The sequence below is a fragment of the Suricata suricatta genome, chromosome 2 (genome assembly GCF_006229205.1).
Source record: "Suricata suricatta isolate VVHF042 chromosome 2, meerkat_22Aug2017_6uvM2_HiC, whole genome shotgun sequence".
NCBI classification, from domain to species: Eukaryota; Metazoa; Chordata; class Mammalia; order Carnivora; family Herpestidae; genus Suricata; species Suricata suricatta.
Window position 1 is genome coordinate 147,338,703 of NC_043701.1, and position 22,000 is coordinate 147,360,702.

Sequence of the window (22,000 nt, forward strand, 5' to 3'; positions counted from 1 at the left end):
GGGAAGAAATCAGAGCCGGAAAAGGAACCAAGGTTTATCACAGAGGCCGATGAACCGGGCTTGACAAACTTTTGCTGAGCAGAAGAAGTGTTTCACCTGGTGAAAACCTCCTCCCCCTGCCCTTCCCAGCCCTGGCGTCCTGTTGCATTTCTAGACTCTTTCCCACTACACTGGTCAAAATGGTATTTCTTTGGTTCGATTTGTGTTTCTTAATTGTATTTGTAGAAACATAAATCAGTCCAGCCTTTTAAAAGGACTATTTGGCAATATGTAGCAAACTTTAAAAAATGTTCATACTTTTTATCCCAGCAGTACGGCTGCCAAAAATTTCTCCCTTGGGTATACTCACAAAGTATCCAGAGATTTATGTCCAAAGGTGGTCACGGAGAGGTCCTTTGTGAATAAAAAGGCCACCACAGGGCAGGTTCAACCAGTTACTATTCATCTGTACAATGGTATCCTGAAGCTGTAGAAGTGAATGCCACAGAGCAATGGGAGCTGACTGCGCAGTGCTGGACAGCCAGTGACAAAAGCCCATGTGTCATCAGTTAAAAAAAATGAGGGGCACTTGGGTGGCTCAGTCACTTAAGCATCCAACTTCGGCTCAGGTCATGATCTTAGCTTCTATGTCTCCCTCTCTCTCTGCCCCTCCGCAGCTCACCCTTTGTCTCTCTCTGCCTCAAAAATAAGAACTAAAATAATTTTTTTTTCGAAACACAGTGGGTGCAGTTGGGTGGCTTAGTTGTTTAAACACCCAACTCTTGATTTTGGCTCAGGTCATGAGCTCACAGTTCGTGAGTTCGAGCCCTGCATAGCGCTCTGCACTGACAACGTGAGATCCTCTCTCTCCCTCTCTCTCTCTGCCCCTCCCCTGCTTGTGCGCGCGCGCACGCTCTCTCTCTCTCTCTCTCTGTCTCTCTCTTTCTCTCTGAAAATAAATAAATAAAATTAAAAATGATGTAAGCATATAGACAGGTCTGGGATAAAATTCTGGAAACTGTTAACTGTAGCTACTTCTTGAGAGAGAACAGTAGTGCAGAGACTCTTCCATTTTGTGGCCTTTCATATATTATTTTAATTTTTAAAATTTTATTTATTTTGAGGGGGGGAGGAGGGGCAGAGAGAAAGGGAGAGGGAGAATCCCAAGCAGGCTCTACACTGTCAGCACAGAGCCCGATGCGGGGCTTGATCCCACCAGCTGTGAGATCATGACCTAAGCCGAGATCAAGTCTGAACCACCCAGGTGCCCCTATTATTTGCATTTTTAAAACTATATACATATGTTGTAGCTGCATGTCGGTATATAATAATCACACATATTATATTTACATGGGTGAAGAAGGCTGACTCGTGGCGATGAGAAATCCAGTGTGGGGTGGTGAGGCCTTTGAGCCTGCTTCTGCATGGCCCATACGACAGGCCACACTAAAGCAGTAGAACATTCCAGCATCATAGCAGCACAAAAGTGAGAGCAAGAGCCTAACCTTCAATCGGGTGGTGTGGGGGCAGGAAGAGTGTGGATAATCATCTTGTTACCCTGTCAGAGGAGCTTCTGTGTGTCCTAGCTTTCCTGGATGCCTTGGTCCCACAGATCCCCAGAAATTGCCATCTCTCCCCTCATCCATGCCGTGAGATATTTGGTCACCACTGTCCTCTTCTGTCCCACAGGAGGTACCCCGGCTCCGACAGGACCATGCTGCAGAGGTGGCAGGTACAGTGACTCCCTTAGAGGACAATAGGTCTGGGAAAACCCTCTGGGCATGCGCATCAGAAAACAGCGCAGGCCCCAGGAAGTGGAGAGGCAAAGCATGTGGATGGATCAGGAGGGATCTTATTTTATAATTTATCAAAATGCCCCGAGTAGTTCCCTAAAATGATCTCAGTGATCGAAAGTGGTACTTGAGGCTTGGAGTCAGAGCTGAGTAGTGTGTGTGCCTGTGTGTGTGTGTGTGTGTGTGTGTGTGTGTGTGTGTGTGCGTGCGTGCATACACATGTCCCATGTGCACGCACATGCTCTGTCCATGCAGGTATACACATATGTGTAAATGGATGCCATCTAGAGGGCCATAAGTGTCCACTTCTTGTTCTGAGAAGACACACGGGACTCCCAGCTTGAATGAACTGACATTTGGCCTGTGGTTCTCAATGAAAGGCAGGGGCCTCCGGAAGGCCAGTCCTAGAGATCATGTGGGAACAAGAAATGAACGCTTGGTCACTACTGTTCCAAAACCCTTTTCCAATGAGAGGCCCAAGGGAGACCATAGCATGCAGGTCCCATATAGGAGGTGGACTGTTCATTCACCCATTGGCCTTGGTAAACTTTTCCCAAATACGGTCCCTGATTCCACCTTGACTGTACGTTTTAAGGCCCTAAAAATGACTGTTACCTCAGTAGACAGGGACAGAAAAGAAAGTCCCTGAATTCCCAGAGGAAGACAGATGGTTCAGCCTCTCGGTGAGGGCTTCTTTCTCTGTGATGACAAGATCGTCTCAGTTTATTTTTTAAAATCATAAGAAAGTCAGCAGTAAGTTTACCCACAGCATCTGTGCTCTTATTTTAATCAACTTTTGAGCTTCACACCCCACAGTTAACTGAAAAGAAGGCTTTTATCCTGGGCTAGGGACTGCTGAGATATATATATATTTTTTCTGGCCAACTTTGCTTCCTGAATATATTTGCTTCAGTTCACTCTGCAATTGTCACGGCCTCTGAGATTCAGCCTGGCTTGGGCAGAAGGTGCACGGGGAGCAGTGGATGTGTGTGCTGCCCGCTCTCCCCCACACACCACAGGGCTGCAGAGGACCGAGGGGTTGACCTCCCGAGGCCCTTAGGAAGATGCCATTTGTGTCTGGTTTATCTCCTCTTTGTCTCTTCTGGTAGAAAAGGGACATCAGCAATTTTGAGTATCTCATGCACCTCAACACTGTGGCTGGAAGGACCTACAATGACTATATGCAGTATCCTGTGTTTCCCTGGGTCCTGGCCGACTACACCTCACAGGTACAGTATTCACATGGATGCTATTCAAATATCCTGAGGTTTTCTGACCCTGGAGACCAGAGCATACTAAATCAGCACACAGAGCCTCTGCTGTAAGTTCAGTCCACCAGGCCCTGAGGGCTCCTCTGTGCTCGACCCCTCACCCCAGAGGAGGCCTTTGGAGTCTTGTTGCATGGGTTCCCATCCAGCCCTACCTGTGGGAAGGTGACCCCACATATGGGATGATCAACATGATGAGGACAGTTGCTAACGTGTGTCCTGGAGGGCTTCCTGGCTTACTACTATCAAGGCAACTGATACCCATCTGCTGGGACATTGCCATGGACCAACGCTAGTCCTTCAAGTGCAGTAAATTGCAGTAGGCCATGGAATTTGTTCCTTGAATCAGTATGTGTATTGGCTGGGGGAAGGGGGGCGGGGAGTGCAGGTAGAGAAAAGGAGAGAGACCCAAAGAGAAGAAACTACTCCCCAGTAACCTGACCTCAGCAATGGAGATGTTGGTATGTAGACTTCACCCAGGATCTGGACTGAGGCACACAGGGACGGGTGAACCGGATGGCCAGACCACATCATTGCTGCTTGGGCCTGTGTCCCTGGACCTTGGCAAGCAGGGGAGGGAAGGAGGACAGCTCACACAGCTGGGCCAAGGTGATGTTCCTGGGAATGACCCGGCAGTGAAGCACTGTCCCAACCACCTGGGCTCTGGTCATCAAGAGGGCTGTTGGGCTATGTGTCTAAAGCGTGGAAGATGGCTGGGTTCTGGTTCAGACCAGCCCTAGCCAGTTCTTCCTAGGGCTAGTCTGAACCAGGGCTGTACCGATGGCTGATACCCAGCCAGGGCTATACAGATGGCTGATACTCAGGTTTGGGGAGAGAGGGCCTCAGTCTTTTATGACCTCCCATCCCCACTTAAGACACTTAACACAAAACTTCTCACCAGCCATATGTTGCCTTTTATTTCCCTAATGATACATCTGGGGTTGCGGTATTTCAAAAAGAAACATGCAAATCCCAGCTTTAACTCACATGTTGCAAAGTGGTGGTTTACCAGCTCCTTTTGTTTAGCCCCAAATTTTGATTACTTACCCATATTTTAAAATTGGGAGGTTTCTCCTAAAAATCTGGATTCCTAGCATCATTTGGAGAATCCGGAGATCTAGTGGCTATGAAACCCCATTCTGTCCTGGCAAAATCAGCAGTTGCTGGCCATGGGTCTCCACGCGGGTCATCTGTCTGTCACAGGGTCTGAGAAGTGCCTGCTTCACTGTGGCCCACCCCTTCCGGCTCTGCAGTGTGAGATGGGGACTGGCCCTGTCTCCCCAGGGCCGCTGCAGTGACCACTGCTAGTTAAAAGGAAAAGAGGTTTAGAGAAACACTTTCTATAAGACATGCAAATCCTGGGGAGTGCATAGATCCTCTCCTAACACATAGAACATCTCTGCTGAAAGCAAACATCTCCAAGGACACCTGGCCCTAAAAACTTCAGGTCTCCACTGCTATATATTATATTCCCCGGGGCAGGGGAAGGGGCGACATTACATGCTTTCATGACCCAGAAAGGAGTGGGCTCCAGAAGAATGAGGCCATTACTCACATCGCCTTCCCAAACAGAGGACTTCTAACTTCCTAGAGAATCCATTTGATTCTAAGGAAGGACTGTGAACTACTGAAGCATCCTGCTCTCCAGTGAGGGCTGGAGCCAAGGGCCTCATAGACAACAGGGAATCTTTTGAAAGTCTCTTTTCAGTAACTGGTGGTGATCTTCTGATTTGGGTCAACTTGAAACAGGTTCAGTGTGAACTCAATCTTCCCCTCCTCTTATTTCCCATCTCTCCCCTATTAAGTCTTTGTGGATCACTGGCTCTGGGGCCGTAAAACCCCAGCACGTCTGCTAATCACCAGAGGGGGGTCAGACCAAACAACAATAAACCAATAAAGAGAACCATAAAACTAAAGAGCGTGCCTCCTGAAGTCTCGCTGGGGCACAAGAGGGTCTGACGGGAGTTAACGCCAGCCACATATCTGCCTTCTAGACACTGAACTTGACGAGTCCCAAGACTTTCCGTGATCTCTCAAAGCCCATGGGGGCTCAGACCAAGGAAAGGAAGCTGAAATTTATTCAGAGATTTAAAGAAGTTGAAAAAACTGAAGGTGGGTAGATGCAGCTTGACTTTTTTCGGCAGTGTTGTTCATCTGAATGCTTTGAAATGATCCTTGGTAACTCTGTAGGCTGTCACCTAGGCTGGAAACAATTATGTTAGGCTAGAGAACAGCTTGAAGCCGCTGGCTTGCATGTTAGTCACGTGGAAGAGTCACCTGGGGGTGGGGGTAGGGATGTTAAAAATACTGATGTCCAGGCCCCAGTTCTAGAAATTCTACTGAGGTGCAGCCGGGACTAGAACTACTGTGCTGAGAGCTAATATGTCCATACCCAGGGGCCGGCAGAGGCAGAGGGAGGTAACATTCATTCAGCACTTTCTATAGTCCAGGCATAGGCCAGCCTACAAGCAGAAATGCAAGGGCCCCTTTCAAAGAGAAGGGAATTGAAACTCAGAAAATTCGGGCAACGAGTTCAAGACAACAGCTTCTAAATGGCAGAGACTATATTTGTCTGGCTCTAGGACCTAGTTCCCAAACTTTGTTCATATGCACATTACATTTACAATTTTTGCCACATTCACATGCAACTTGAACTCCTATTGCCTTAATTTTTTTCTTTAGATCTATTCTCTTTTTAAACTATAATGAATGTATTTTTTTAAGTTTATTTATTTTGAGAGAGAGAGAGAGTGAGAGCCAGTGCACAGCAGAGAGGGAGAGAATCCCAAACAGGCACAGAGCCCAACACAGGGTTTGAACTCATGAGCCATGAGAGTATGACCTAAGCTGAAATCAAGAGTCAGATGCTTAACTGACTGAGCCACCCAGGTGTCCTAAATGTATTTTTAAAAACATTTTTTTCTATCATGCATTTCATGCTGGCTATGTTGGTTTTCTCAATCACTTTGCAATAAATGTATCGCTCAAAATAAGAAGCAGCCATCTAGGAACTGTGAAGAATTCCCTTGGGACCCAGAGGTGGCATACTTTGGAAAGGCTTATGGCCTAGAGGCCCTGCTTTGGTGAGCAGGCTCTCTGCAGGAGAGGGAAGCTCTTGTTGCATCCTGCACTGCCCATGGAGGTCTGCCCAGGACCCTGCTCTGCATGAGGCTGGCTCTCAGACTTGCAGGGGGCAGACAGATGGGAGGATTTGGAGGGTTGGATAAGCCCTCCTTGCCCTGCTTATTTTTTCCTGAGGCTAAGGTTCAATCACTGGGCCCCCCTTAAGCCCCCCGCTCAGCCGCTGTTCCTCTGGCTGCCAGGCTTTTCTGGGTCATCTCCACAGAGGCAGGCCAGGAGAGCATCGGATCCCACTGGCTTTGGCCCCATTCCCTCCCGTCTTCTGGGTGTGCATTTGAGCTGCCCATTGGGTTTGGGACCTTGTACAAGTTCCTGCAACCATCTCCCAGACAGCTGTGACTTAGAATACTCCTACATGGCACAAGGAAGGGTTTCAGGCCAGACCTGGGGCTGGCAGCAAGATGGCTGGCTGTCACTGTAGGGAGCTGGTTCAGGCCTTTGCTAGTTGTACTGGGGAGATTGTAGGCTTTCTAGGCACCCCTTAAGTCAGAAGACCAAAGCACTATCTCCCCAAGAATTCTGAGTACAACTTTCCCAGAGCCTGGCTCTGCTCACATTCTTGAGAGTAGAACACTGAGGACTTGAGGGTGCAGCTGAGGGTCTTGAATGTGCTTTTTACCACGGGTGGCTCCTGGCCAAATTATAATGGCATCTGTGAGCAGAACCAAGGCTCCACTGGCCTGCAGGTGCTCTCCTGAGCAGGGCTGATGCTCGCTGCTCATGCCTGAGCACTGTAGAGTCTGTGTGTCCCTAGTCTGCCCCAGTACAGGGGGGACATCCAACCCAGGCATGTCCTTTCATTGCAGGAGACATGACGGTCCAGTGCCACTACTACACTCACTACTCCTCGGCCATCATTGTCGCCTCCTACCTGGTCCGGATGCCACCCTATACCCAGGCCTTCTGCTCTCTGCAGGTGAGTTCCTCTGCTTCCCTACACAACACACACACACACACACACACACACACACACACACACACACACACACACACACACACACATACACCTATATCTCACAGCTCGGCTTGGGTGAAACTGGGATCTCCCTGCTAGAAATCTAGTCTTCAGTCAGTGATTCCCATTTAATGCTGGCTCCAGGATTCTGAGCAGTCCAATCGAGGCAGGCTGCTCGTTATCAGTGACACCTGCAATGTCTGCCCAATAGTCTTGCAAAAAGACTCTAAAAATACGGAATGAGAGATATAGGGAGAAATACTTACCATAAGTAGGTTTTAGTGGAAAAGGAAGAGCAGCAAGCTTGAGGTAAGTGGTCAAAACTTAGAAAACTTAGAAAAATAAACACAAAGACAGAGGAGTGGAAAGAGTATCACTTGTGACATCAGAATGCAGACAACGATGCTAAGTACAAGTTGAAAGTCTTAAAAGGACAAAGCATCTGAATAATGAGTAGCTGAACCAGAGAGAAACTAACCTACACACCCATAACCTAATAGACCATTCATCATGCCAGCTTAGGGTTGCCAGATTTCACAAATAAAAATACAGGATGCCCAGGTAAATTCGAATTTCAGATAAAGTGACTTATACTAAAAAGTTATTTGCTGTGTATCTGCAATTTAAATATGTCCCTAGGGCTCCTTGTGCTTTACCTGGTGGCCCATATACAGCGTGAAGGGAGCAAGTCTGGCTCTCGGTGGGTGGTCCTGTCCAAGTCATGTGGGACTGCTGGGACAGAGTCCCTTTGCAGGCTGAGAAGTTTTTTCCTCCCTTTCTCTTCTGACCTTATCCCTGGGATCCTGCTTCCCACGTTGTCCCAGGGGCACAGTTTTTGACTGGGTAGAGCCACTGGCTGGCCCAGCTGCAGCCAGCTGGCTCCATCAACTCCAAAGTGAATGCAGCACACAGCCCAAGCGTAAAGTCTGACCTGCTCCTGGCCTTACAAGTGTCCTGTGGAGAGGAAGGCATGAGCCGTGGTGGGCAACAGGCCACTGAGTATGCAGTCTTACACTGATAGTGAAGTTCATCAAAGAGGAAGCACCAGTATTCCAGGAATTGTGGTTTTTGGTCTGACCTCACCAACAAGGTTGCTCTTGTGGTCAGGCGACCTTGCCCCCTGAGAGACAAAGGCCTCCTTGGGTCAGCACTAAATCCAACTCCTGAGCGCTGGGCAGGAACAGGTTAGGCAAGGTCAAGGTGAATTCTGCAATAAGGAGCAAAATCCCTTCTGTCTTGTTTCTTGGCACAGGGTTCTCTCTCCTTAAAGACATGGATCGTCTAGACATTGTATAACCTTCTCTCCCTGGAAATTCACTCAAAAATAATAAGTGTGCTCCCCCTGAGCCTTTCTCAGGCAACAAGCATTTTAAGTAAGTTTGGTTTGGAGAACAAACGGTCCCAGAGCTATAGCCCATGCCAGGAATCCCATCCAGATGTTGCTCATTAATCCACAAGAAGCGAAGATCACTGTCGATGATGATGGTGATGCATTCCCTTATGGCACTCCCTCCAGGCAGTGCTGGATGCTTTAAAAGCTTTCTTTTGTCCCTCAGTCTAATGCACTAAAGCCCCATCCCTACCTGTTACTACGGGTCCTTTCACATGGAGAGGGGGCACAGAGAAAAAGAAAAGGTATCAGCTATACGATTTATACCCCCGCTCTCCTACTTAACAGATACAGAATCTTCTACAAGTTATTTTACCCCTAGAAATGAGGGTTATTATGCATAGCCGTGTGGACTATTGAGATTGAATAAGGAAATGTGGGTAAAACCCTTAGCTCAGGGCTCGACACTACATAAGTGATCCATCATTGTTACTTCCCTTCTTCTCCCTGCAATCAGCCACGTCTAGTGTGAGCAAGCCTGAACTTGTTCAAGCTGATTCCCTCTCAGCTAAGCTAACTCAAGTCGGTCTGGACCACATTAGAAGCATTCCGAGATGGCATGAGCCCGGTGAAACTGGTGTGCTGTGAACCCACAATGATACTGGGTTAAGACCACTTTGAAGTTAGTCACAACTAGTTTGACTTTTTTAAGCTGATTTGGTCCATTGGTGACCATAGCAAATTGATTTGAGATGGTCTAAACCAGTCCAAGAAAGTCAGAATCAATTTTATATGCTTTTGGGTGGCACACGTGTAGTCACATGAGATTCAGCCCTTTGTCTATCGTGTTGAAGTCCGATGTGAATTGTACCTTTTCCTGGTTCAAATCCTGGGTTTTCCTTTAGCATGTTGGCCCATCTGGGTTGAAATAATTTAGGTTCTCCATGTGTGCTACTTTTAACTGACTCTTCCAGTGGGTCATAAGAAAAACCCACCCTCTTCTGCTTTTTCCTTAGAATAGAAGATCAATTTTAGCTCCCAAGACAGTGAGTAAAAGACTACATCTGGGGGTGGGGTGGGGCAATGCTCCTGGTTCTCCTTTGGGAATCCTGGGGCCTTCACAGACCTCCTTAGGAATATTCTGGCATCTTCCCAAAGTCAAGCTCTTTCCTCTGGCCCACCGTGCCTCCTAGGGGCAGGCTCATTTCTTCTCGAGAGACCTTTGCATCACCCCTGTGTAGTGACAAGTAAAGGGCCCTGACGACATTCTCAATAGCCTTGATCTCCATCCTCAGCATGGACCATGGGCTAGGGAAGAACAGAAAGGTAGAGAAGGTGCAGAATCCAGGCATGATTCTTAGTTTATTTATTCCTTCTGAGTGGTGTATTTATCTGGAGAGCGGGAAACTGAGAATGTCGGCTGCTTCCAGAGCTAGACGTACATACAAAAGTCAGCACGAGAAAGTTCATGTTTCCCGCTTCCGCATTAGGCCAACTCTGCCTCTTGCCCGGTAGCCTGAATATGCCAGAGTGACTTGCCTACTCGTTTGCTAGCTTGGCGGGCGATGTGCCTCTAGTGTGCCCAGTGCGGTCTGGTGCACTATGGAGGAGCAGATGCAGCATTTCTTGGGCGCCTATCCTGCCCCCTGAGCAGGGGGCGGGCAAACGGAGGGGCTCTCGCGCACAGCCTCAAAATGCCATGCAGCGTTTTCTGATCCCCTAGGGTGAGGTGTGCTTTGTTCCCTTCATGTTTGCATCTTACTAACTTTGGGCTGGTCTTGGAACTGATGCATTTCGCGCTGTTGCTGTGTTTGATTTTCTGCCTCGAAGCCAGGATTCCAATGGCAGACGCTTACAATCCAGGAAATACGGCATATGGGCACTACACTGGAGCAGGTGCCACCAGTCGTTGTAGTGTGAGGAGACAGCCGGCTGTATGCTGCTGCTGTCCCCACTCCCTTGCAGGTATGACGCCACTGTCTGCCAGAGCTGGGGGCTTGGCTCCCCAGAGGCTGTCATTCTTGGGCACCTTGCCTGCCTGGAGCCCGTGCCTGTGAGCCTCCGAAGGCCAGTCAAGCAAGCGGTGACCATGCTGCCACCGGGGCCACGGCAGCCTGGGCCCCTGTTTGTGCCCTGGTGAGAGCACCAGTTTCTCCTGGGCCCGAGATGAGACCAACCCCGGGGCAGGGGCAGAGCCAGGCAGCCGTGCCCCAGCGAGGGCGCGGTGGCCCCACTGCTGCCGCTGTTACATTTAATAAGAAACTGAAATAAAGTGCTGTGTTAATTAAGTCGCAGCCCGTGCAAAGGCAGCTGTTACCAGCGGTGGGGAAAGGTTTTCTGAACCACCTGAGGCGAGATGGCTGGTGTTTGTGGAAGACATATGCTAACTGCAGAGAGAACAGCGAACGGCCCGGCACTTCACCTGGGGACTCTGTGGGTGCCGGGCCTCGGGTCCGGGTGCACTTGTGTCCAAAACGAAGGTATAATTATCATTATACTGACCTAACGAGGAGCAGCAGAAAAGACATATGTAATAGACAGGAAGACCTGGGGCAAAGTCCTAGCTCTAGAACTTTCTAATTGGTAGTGTTGAATAGCTGAGTCTCTGTCTGTCCTCCTTTAAAATAACCTCTGATGTGGTAGGTGCTGATGATTAGGGGGGCCTCGGCCGGGGTCGGGGGGCATTTGGCTGTTTCTAAGTGCTCCTCATATGTCCACCCTCGTCCCCATAAGAATAGGCAGCAGGCTTTTCAAAATGCTTTTGTGGACTTTGTTTATTGAGTAAAGAGCCACATCCTACAGGAAGGAAAGCTAATGGCTGCTCTGGGGTCAAGAGCAAGGCTGACAAGGCAGCCCAGCTGGTACACAGGCTTCCCAAATTCGTGGCTGGACTGGCAGCTTGGCTCACCGAGTTGGGTGTTAGAGACTGGCATCTTTCCTTTTTCTTTTTTTTTTTTTAAGTTTATTTATTTATTTTTGAGTGAGAAAGAGGGAGAGCACAAGCCAGGGAGGGGCAGAGAGAGGAGACAGAATCTGAAGTAGGCTCCACATTGTCAGCACAGAGCCTGACGTGGGGCCCAAACTCACAAACTGTGAGATCATGACCTGAGCATGACCTAGGTCAAACACTCAATTGACTGGGCCACCCAGGTGCCCCAAGCATGGCATTTTTCTGAAAAGACCTGCAGAAGGCCAAGCCCAGCTCTCTCTCAACTGCACACATTCACCCCTGCATTTCTTTGGAGGTGGAGTGTCTCCAAACTGCCCCAGTGATACACTCACTCTTTCCCTCCTGCCTCTGTCTCAGGGCCCCACCCCTTCTCACCTTCTCCCCAAATCTCACTTTCTGCTTCCAATAACTTTTACAGTCTTTCTCTTTTTCTTCTTTTGAGCCCCTGGTTATCTTTTCCATGCACACTGAGGTCAGGGCTCAAGCCCAGGATTGTTCCTCTGTTCCTAGACTGTGAAGGGAAAGGGGCGGAGGAGCAGAGCGCTGTGGGCATCTCTTCCTGTGTGCCTGGCCCTGTGGGAGGTACCTCACACACATCTGCACCCTCACACTCATGTGCTCACACACACATATCTTCATACCCACAACAGTCACCCAAGGTTGAGAAGAGTGTGGAACACATTAAGACTTTAAGAAGCTCATTGGCGTGGGGTCCCTGGGTAGGTTGTGTCCAACCCTTAATTTCATCTCAGGTCATGATCCCAGGGTCATGGGATCAGTCCCCACATTGGACTCCACATGGGACATGGAGTCTACTTGGGATTCTTTCTCTCTTCCTCTGCCTTTCTCTCTCTCCATAAAATTAAAATAAAATAAAATAAAATAAAATAAAACAAAATAAGAATAAAAACTCACTTGCTGTTCATAGTACAAGTAATGCTGAAATTCCAGGCAAGTCCACCTGGTCCCACAGCTAGGGTGCTCCCTCCTCTCACCGCACACTGCGTCTTTGATGGACAGAGGACAGCAGTTTCAATCAACTGATGTACACACAGCATCCTGTAAGTGATTTGTTTACAGGGGACACTTTTAAATTACTGGAGAGAACATCTGTCATGAGACTAGGTTGTCAGCCGGCTCATAAAACCAATCCCATCATCAGAAGGTGGCCATGGGTTGATTTGGGCCAGTCTCATGGGGAATGAAGAATAGATTTTCTATCATTTATTGTACAAATATCTGTGTGTAAGTATCCTTGAGCACGTGTAATTGCTGAACTTCCTGTGGGTGTTGGTCAAGAATTGAATGGTTTTTTTTCAACATAGTTTCCCTGTCCATACTAGAGGGTTTAAGAATGTCACTCGTGAAATGCTTACCCTGGGACACAGGTGCACAGAGACTTTATGGTCTCACACACAAGGAACACTCCTCTCAAGACTGTTTCCAGTTTTAATAGATGTATCATAATCACGGACTTCTAATTTTATCTCATATCCATTTCCAGCAGAAGTCCTTATTGGCCCTGTCTCTCCCCCATTATTTTGTTTTTGATTTTGATTCATCCCTTGGCAAAATTTTGCACCTCTTAACGTATTTTAATTGAGGAAAGATACCTACGGTTATATTGTTTTTGAGCCCTTTAGATATTCAGAATATCTTTCTGGTGTCTTCATGACGGAGTGATATCAGTTGGACATAAAATCCAAAGCCTGAGAAAACTCCAGCCTTGGCTGCATTGCCTTCTAGCTTTAAAGTCACGTGGGAAAAGTCTTCGGCCAATGTTTGAGGTGTTCTTTCATCGATAATAATATTCTTACTCTTATTTTTCTCAGTATGTTGGATACACATAGGTTTCATTGTTCTTGATATTCAAGAATATCTGCAGGAGCAAATCTTGGCTCAGTAATTCTCTCTGAGCCTTTTGTTTCCATCCAATCTCTAGACTTAATTTCGTTGTGGCTTTATTTTATTTTGCTTTGGACTTTCTGATGGCGACACTCTAGAACTTCATTGTGCCTCACTGCCTCACTCCTTCTCTCCCTCCCTTTTTTCTACCTTCTCCTTTTCTCCTTCCTTCCTTTCCTGAAAACTCTAGGCCTGGCTGGGCCTCATTGCTAGAAGTCACCAGAGTTTGTATCAACCCACAGACTAATAGTACAAGAAACAAAGCAGCTCTACTTTTCCTGCTAGGGAATTTGGCATTTCTTTTGTATTGCAGAGGTGAGAAAACCCATTAATTTTGAAACAAATGTATGCAAATGCATTTATTAATATAGGAAATAGGAAAATCAGTTATTGCTTCCTTTATAAATAATACAGGCTTAAGTTTTAAAGATATTACTTTTGCTAAAATGCATTAGACAGCTGTGAAAAAAATAACATTTTTCTTTGTGGTAATATCTTTAACCAGATTTGTAGCACTAACAATATTTCCTATGTATATATTATTTTTATTTAATACAGGTAATCTTTTTATTACCAAATCATATTGTTTCTCAGGAGATTACCATCAGCACTCATAAAAGCTGCAAAAGGAATACAGGGGGATGAAAAGGCATCAATCTCCCGCAGATGTAAGGCTCGGGCTGCAGATTAAATATACAAAGCTCTTAATATGTTTCAACGAGTGACTTGTTAGGTGCAGATTTATTTAAAAACTCTCCCCCCATTTCGTTTCCATTTCAATTTGAATCGGATGGCGGGCACCACCCCCTAATTTCAACCAAGTGCAAAGCAACCTTGGAGAGAAGCCGTGTCCTTAAGCTTCCCAGGTACTGTGTTCAATTGTGAGTCCAGGGGCAACTGCTTTCTCGGTGTCCCTGTCCATGTGCAGCAAATGACCCATGGATCTCACTGAATCCTCAGGTTTGACTCAGAAAACCCACCAAACCACCAAGATGCCCAGATGTGGCCCGTCTCGGGCATGCGGCAGATTCTCCATTTGCAGAAAGAGCTGAGACCCCTTGCCCCACACATCATAGGTCACGTTTGCCCCAGACCCAGGGATTCCCCCCATTAAACTGACACAAGGGCAAAGCAGGTATATTTTTTGGCATTGCATCCATGGGCTTGACCGGGTTCCACCATTCATTGCTTTGATAGCCTTGGGAAAACCATTAAAACTTTCAGGAGTTCAGTTTTCTGGTCTGCTAAATTGAAGTACAGTTCCTTCCTGATACACCTGCTGTGAAGATTAAGAGCCATCCTCTCTGTTTGTATAAGGGCCTAACACAGAGTAGACTGGTCAAGAGAAAGCTTTGGCCCATCTTTACCCTTCATCCACTGTTGCAGCTGCTCACCCAAAAGCTTCTATTAGGTAAATGCTGACAGACCTCAGTCTCTGAAAAGTGAAGGGAGCTGATGGTGGCAGAGGAGACCACTGTCCTTCTGGGTTCTACCCATTTGTTATTGAACTCTGCAGAAGTTGGCATAAGGAGGATGAGTTCTGACTGAACAAAGGCCCAGCCTTGTTGGAGACAAGTGAACTATCCAGTCTCAGGGAGGTGTTTTGGGGGTGACCCTAAACTTAAGGAGACCCAAAGCCTGGACCTTTCTTCCTCCTCCCAGCCCCCAAGGCCACCTGGTAAATAAGAGTAGCATCAACTAAAGAGATTTAATGATTCAGATGAGAAGAGCATGGGATCCAAGAAAGAATTTGCTTTAAGTCTTGCCTGGCCCGATCCTAGCTTCTAAATCTGGGATGCATCCGGCCACCTGTGGAAATGGGCCTTGGAACCAGGGCTGGCCATGGAGAGTATACAGACATCTTATCCTCATGGAATGGCCTCCTGTCTTTGGGAGGCTGGTGTGCCCCTAGCTCGTCATCCTCAGACCTGTTCTCTCTTGTCAGGTTGCTCTGTTAGATGTCAGCAGGGCCCTGAGCTAGGCTGCTTCCTACTGCTTCTGCTCCAGGCCTTGGCCTTGCCTCTTCTCTATCACCAGGCTTGCAAACTCACCAGAGGTCAACTCTTCCAGGAAACTTGGAATTCCCACAGGGAATGGCTGGCCCACTCTCTGTGCTATAGTGGGTTCTTTATATCCCGTCTGTGCCTGATTGAGAGTGGTTCTTTTGCAAATGTGGGGAATGGGCAGATGAATGACTGCGGTTTTCTTGTCTCTGATCGGAGCCCAGCTCTGGGGAAGCCTGCTGTGCAAGGGTCCAGAGAATGGCTGAGTGAATAGATGCATGAAGAGTTCATGGCCACATGCATGGATTGGCAAACAAACGTGTATGGAAGTGAGTGGAAAGAAAGCTTTAATGGCAGAACCTATGCCTCAGTGGTAGAACAGATGAGTGAGGCACACACAGGCAGTGCCCACACAGTCTGAGTTCTCACTGCAGACAAGTGATCACATTGGCCCCTTTCCCTCACAGGGCGGAAGCTTTGATGTGGCAGACAGAATGTTCCACAGCGTAAAGAATGCATGGGATTCGGCCTCCAGAGAGAACATGAGTGACGTCAGGGAGCTGACTCCAGAGTTCTTCTACCTCCCTGAGTTCCTAATCAACTGCAATGCCGTGGAGTTCGGTGAGTGGAGGTGGGGTGTGGCCAGAGTGGGCTGGGCAGTGCAGGGATCACTCCCTTGGAGTTCATCAGTAATGACCGAGTTCATCAATATCTTTGCTGAACAACTAAATGAACAGGCCCTTCACCAGACCAGCATGGTTGTTGAGAGGTCTCCTCTCCATGGCAGTGCTCAAAGATGAGGTGGGAACCAAGGAAGGACTCTGGGCCCCAGGCTGCTCGGAGCCATGGCTTCACTCATGACCCTTCCTGTGGGGGCGTCTCCAGGCCTCAGTCTGCTAACAGCCAGGTCTGGCACTGCCCTGCTGTGTGACCTTGGGCAAGCCCTCACCCCTCTGTCACCCCATTTTCCTCCATGGCCCACAGATGGGTTACCCTGGACTCTGTGAGTTGAACCCAGAGAAGCTGGGTCTACTGGGACAGATTACTTGCTAGATGGCATGTAATGGTGGCTGTATGGGGACGCTGGTGGCTCCTCCTGTTTCTTGTGTGTCAGGCCCCACCCCAGGATGAAGTAAGCCTTCTTACTTCCTGGTTTAGAAGAGCAGCAAAAATTTCAGGAAGCCCCAGCGAGCAGGCCCCCTGGTGACTGTGTGTGGACCTCGGGAGACCTCCACTGCAGGTATAAGGGTGCCTTGCAGAGGGGATGTGTGGTCAGAGCCCGGGGCAGGGTACAGGCAACTCTCCCCACAGAAGAAAAAAGATGGGATCATTCACCCAATGGAGAGCACTCATGAACTGTCACCAGTGCACACCTGTGCTCCAGAGCTCCCCTTCCTCGGGCCCTCCTTTCTCCAAACAGCACACAGGCACACGCACCTTGAGCCAGGCCAGGTGTGGATGCAGGGTGGGCATGGGTGAGATCTGGTCACTGCCCCAGGTACCCACCTCTTCTGCTGTGGTTTGGGGCAGAATACCTGTGGGGTATTTAAAACGTGCCCAGGTCCAAGCCCACACTCATCAAGTTTGACCCCGTGGAATTCGGTGGCCTAAGCAGGGTTCAGATTCTCAGATGTCTCACCTAGATGAGGGATGAGACACCAACAGACATGAAGGACATTTCCCACAAGATGTGGTAATGCCCATGAACGGAGTAAGTCAGGGATGGAAGCCAGCCTGAGGTGAGGACTGTGCTTGAGGGACAGCGTCACTTCTGCCCTGGAAAGAAAGGTGAGACTCTCTGCAGAGAGGGGTAGGAGCTTAGCTGCAGAAATGACACACGTGCCAACAACCAGGTGTTCTGAGGCAAGTCAGGAACAACAGGCTGTTGAGCACCTACTGTATGTAGGAAATTTTTTAGGCATTGGGGATTTAGTTGGGCCTCTTGGGATAGATTGTCCCAAAGGTGTTTACATTCTATGCAGAAATGGAGGAAGGGATAGAAAATAGAGACAAATAAATAAGTGAAATACTGTCTGATGCTGAAGATTTTTATGAGGAAACAAGGTAGGAAAATGGTTCAGGAGTGACTCAGAGGGCCCTGTGTCATTCTGGTCCCCAGGAAGGACCGCCTGAGTTGGTGACAGGCAAGCTGAGACTAGATGGTAAGAAGAGCCATGTCAGGCACAAATCTGTAGGCCAGAGAGAGGAGGGGAAGGTTTTATTCTCGTTGCACCATGAAGGCTCTGGAGAGTTTAAGCAAGACCATAACTAATGTTTACTAGGCAACCATCTTATGCCTGGAGTTTTTCTAAGCACATTATGTGCATTTCTCTACCAGCCTTGGGAGGAGGGGAGGGGAGGTTTGGTAACAGGTAGGAAAAGTGAGTCCCAAAGAGATTAAGCAACATGCTCAAGGTTGTGCAGCTAATGGGTAGGAGAGAGACTTGGGCTCAGATCCAGACTCCTCTTTCTAATGTCTGGGGAAGCTGCTTCTAAAAACCTTGCTGTCCTTACTTTAAAAATGGAGAGAAAATGCATAAATTATAAAGTTAAATGAAAATTCAATAAGATGATGTGTGCCAAGCACCTCGCATAGTGCCCTGGCATAGAGTTAGGTGCTCAAAATATGATAGCTTTTACTGTTATTGTTATGATCTCCTTACTGTTTTAGCGCTGGATAAAAAGCACCCAGATGAAAAGGTAGAGAGTAGTAGGGAGGAAGACATACAAACAATGACGACACTACTGTCATTTTATAGGACTTGTGAATTGAGCACAAACTTGCCTGGGAAGCAAGGAGGGTCTTGTAGAGGGCTGAAGGCGTGGAGACCAAGTAGGAATATTCCAGGCACATAAGCGTGGGGACACACTAGACAGAAGAAGCAGGAAGCTGTAAGGCCCGCGCAGGACGGGTTTACAAGGAATCAGCAGTCCTGGACAGCACAATGTTTTTATCCCTTGATTCCTAGTCCAGTTTGGGCTTCCGTTTACCCAAAGTCCTGTTGTTTCTCACCCCACTCAGGCTGCATGCAGGATGGGACAGCACTGGGGGACGTGCAACTCCCACCCTGGGCTGATGGGGACCCTCGGAAATTCATCAGCCTGCATAGACAGGTGAGTCGAGCAGGTTCACACCAGAACCCCTAGAATCCTGAATGAATACTGCAATATCTTCTCAATCTCCATGGAGGCTTTCTGTGTAGGCAGAGGGTTCATGATAAGCACTTCTGGGACTCTTATGTCTAGAGAGCCCGGAGAAGGTGCTAGGCTCCATGCTCCAGGTTAACAGGAAAAGCTTATGTTTTGGGTTCTGGAGTAGGGAATGATGGAAAAGGAGTACAAGAGAACATTTGCAATTGATGTAAATGTCCTGTATCTTGGTTATGGTGGTGGTTACATGATTGCATGCGTTTGCCTGAACACATTGAACGGTCTGTTTAAAACGGGTGAAATTTATTGTGTGTAAATTATCCCTAAAAAGAAAAAACAATTTTGAGGTTGGCCTGACTGGTGACAGCAAAGCCATACCTTTCCCTCTGTCCTTCTTCCTTGGCCAGGAGAAAATTCTTCCCTGCTTTATCCTTGCCTCTGGAAATTTAGTAATGGTGGTCATCTCTCCCACAAGCCGCTGGTCTTGAGTAGTTGGACCAGAGATTAACTTGACCTTTAGGTGGCAGCAGCCCTCTGATAAGATGCTCTCAGAAAAGTTATTGTCTTGGAGGGAGTGAGCAGATTCACTCTGCCGGCCTGACTGCAGATGTCAATAGTCTAGTGGGGAGGGAGCTTGATTAAATAGCCACATGAATAAGAGGGAAATGATAACTTCACAAAGTGCCACAAAGGATAGACATTAAATGCCATCGGATACAGATTAGAGGTGTGACCCAGGGGAACTGGTGGTAACCAAAAGGGGGAGACCTCTTTTGGAGAAGTAAAGATTAGATTGGAATGGGTTAGGATGTTAACGATCAGTGTTGTTGAAAACATCAGAGTAGGAATCTCTGGAAATCTTTTACTCCATAAAAGCAAGAAGAATAATGGCAAAGACTATCACAACAAACTTTTCAGAACCCTTGAAGTTAACCAGAAGCTTGGAAAGATCAGGAGAGTGTTCCTTTGAGGAAAAAATGGCTGAATCTTTGCAAGAATAGCAAGCTTTGGATGTTTTAACTTACACTATTCTCATTTCTCCTCTTCAGCTCCGTAGTAGCCTTGAAAACCAATAGCCCACAATAACAGTGGGCACCAACAGCCTAGGAGTCCATTGGAGGGGGAAGAATGGTGTTGGAGCTCCTTCAAAACCCCATACCCAGAGTACTGTCATTATTTGACCTGTTAGTAGTTCAAAAAGTGTTGAAACACCCCACCAGCAAGGCTGTCTTTATTTGACCTCAGAGCCTGCATAGTGCAAAGGTCTTTACTTCAGTGGCATTTGTGAAAAAAGAAACTAGAGACAATTGTTTAACACTGTTGCTTACAGAGGCAGTGGATTTAATTGGGCAAACAATAGGCTAACCAGAAAGCTTAAGTGGAAAAACTATGGAATGAGGTATTTATAGGAGGCCTTGAGACAACTTCAAAATATCTTGGAACCTAGAAGAACACACATCTGTAGGGATGTTTTCATGCATAAGACTGTGTTCATGCTTCTAAGGGGCTAGGCTTCACTTCTGGCTGACATTGAGGCCCCCATGCAAGCAGGATGTGAGAGGTAAAGGCAGTTTTTACCAGGCAGCCGCTGCCTGGTTGAACACTGACGCCATGACTTAGCTTGTACACAGAGCCCCTCCTTGGGTAAAGACTAGGAGACTTACTCATTCTAGGCATTTAAGAAAGCTTTATCCAAATAAGATGACCATTAAACTAACAGAGCAGAGATTTTGCCATATACAACAACAACAAAATACAGACTTTATAGAACTAGTTCAGAAAAATCACTAAACGAACAATCAACAACAATAAACAGTAACAATAACAACAAACCCTGGGGAAAAGGGAAGATCTGATTTCTAGAGTTGGCACATTGTATTATCTAAAATGTCCAGTTTCCTACAAATATTATGAGACATGCAAGAAAAAGAAAGTATGACCCATTCAGAGGAGGAAAAAGCAGTCAACAAAAACTGTCCCTAAGGAAGCCTAAACTTTGGACTTATTGGACAAAGATGTTAAATCAACTATTGTAAATATGTTCAAAGAATCAAATGAAACCATGTTTAAAGACTTAAAGGAGGGGCACCTGGGTGGACCAGTCAGGGTGAAGCATCCAACTTCGGGTCAGGTCATGATCTCACGGTTAATGGGTTCAAGCCCTGCATTGGGTTCTGTGCTGACAGCTCAGAGCCTGGAGCCTGCTTCGGATTCTGTGTCTCCCTCTCTCTCTGCCCCTCCCCTGCTCATGCTCTGTTTCTCTCTGTCTCAATAATAAATAAACATAAAAAAAAATTTAGAGACCTAAAGGAAAGTATGACAATGATAAAAATGTTTTGTGCAAAGGAACTGAATAGAAATTGTGGAGATGAAACATACAGTGACTGAGATGACAAATTCACTAGGGACCAATAGCAGGTGGAAGAAAGAATCACCAAACTTGGAAGATAGGTCAATTGAGTTTATCCAATCTGGGGAACACAAGGAGATGGGTGAAGAAAAATGAACAGAGCCTAGGCACCTGTGGAACTACCATCAAACATACCAACATACACAACTGGAAGTACCAGAAAGACAGAAGACAAAGGGGCACAGAGAATATATGAGGAAATAATGTTCAAAAATATCCCGATTTTGATGTAAAGCATTAATTTATACATCCAAGACACTCAATAAATTCCAGGTAGGATAAACTCAAAGAGATCTGCACTTAGACACATCATAATCAAACTGTCAAAGAGGAAAGTCAAAGAGTCTTGAAAGCAACAAAAGCAACTCATCACTTACAAAATATTTTTAATGAGATTAACAGTTAATATTTCATTAGAGACAAGAAGCAGTGGTATGAAATATTCAAAGTGCTGAAAGACTATCAGCCAAGAAGTTTATAGTCAGCAAAACTAGTCTTCAAAAATGAAGAAATTAAGACATTCACAGATAAATAAAACTAAAAGAATTTATCACTAGCAGACCTGCTGTACAAGAAATACTAAAGGAGGTTCTTCATCCTAAAATAAAAGACAGTAACTCAAGTCCATGTGAAGAAATAAAGTGAATGATAATCAGGAAACAGAAATGATAAAGATGAGTAATGAAAATCCTAGTTGTGAAGATGAGAATAAACACAGAGAATACTACCTGGAGGAGATGGAAAGTTGACAAAATATTAAGGTTTTCTTTTTTTTATTTTAATAAGCAAGTTTAAAAGGTAATGGGAAAGAGAGGTTGGGTATACAATGAAAAGAAGAATACATTCTTGACAAAGCAGGAGTATTTGGAATCCAAACCACAGGTAGAGAGTTAGTTTTAGATAAAAGGTGGGTCAGATTCCCAGGTTAAGTAGGAGGGAAGGCAGTCAGGGGTTGCAGATGAAAATTAGTTTATATGTGTTTTCACAAAGCTGTGGGAGTTTCCAATCGATAGCTCTGTTTTTCTCTGTAAAGTAGGAGGTATGGCCAGTGGTGAAAGTAGACAGTGGAAGAGGGTCAGAGGTAAGGAGAGAGCAGCAAATGGGAACTAGTCATCT

General features: G+C 46.8%; 1 protein-coding gene across 9 annotated transcripts in view; it reads left to right on the forward strand.

Moving 5' to 3' along the window:
• The window catches only part of WDFY4 (WDFY family member 4), a 274,355-nt gene that overhangs the window by 230,553 nt on the left and 21,802 nt on the right, over positions 1-22,000 (forward strand). For all 9 annotated transcript variants that reach the window (XM_029932108.1, XM_029932107.1, XM_029932101.1 and 6 more), the window contains 6 exons: positions 1,669-1,711; positions 2,882-3,001; positions 5,035-5,152; positions 6,988-7,097; positions 15,792-15,945; positions 18,347-18,438. In XM_029932108.1, the coding sequence (XP_029787968.1) occupies positions 1,669-1,711; positions 2,882-3,001; positions 5,035-5,152; positions 6,988-7,097; positions 15,792-15,945; positions 18,347-18,438 (637 nt within the window). The remainder of the gene's footprint in view (positions 1-1,668; positions 1,712-2,881; positions 3,002-5,034; positions 5,153-6,987; positions 7,098-15,791; positions 15,946-18,346; positions 18,439-22,000) is intronic.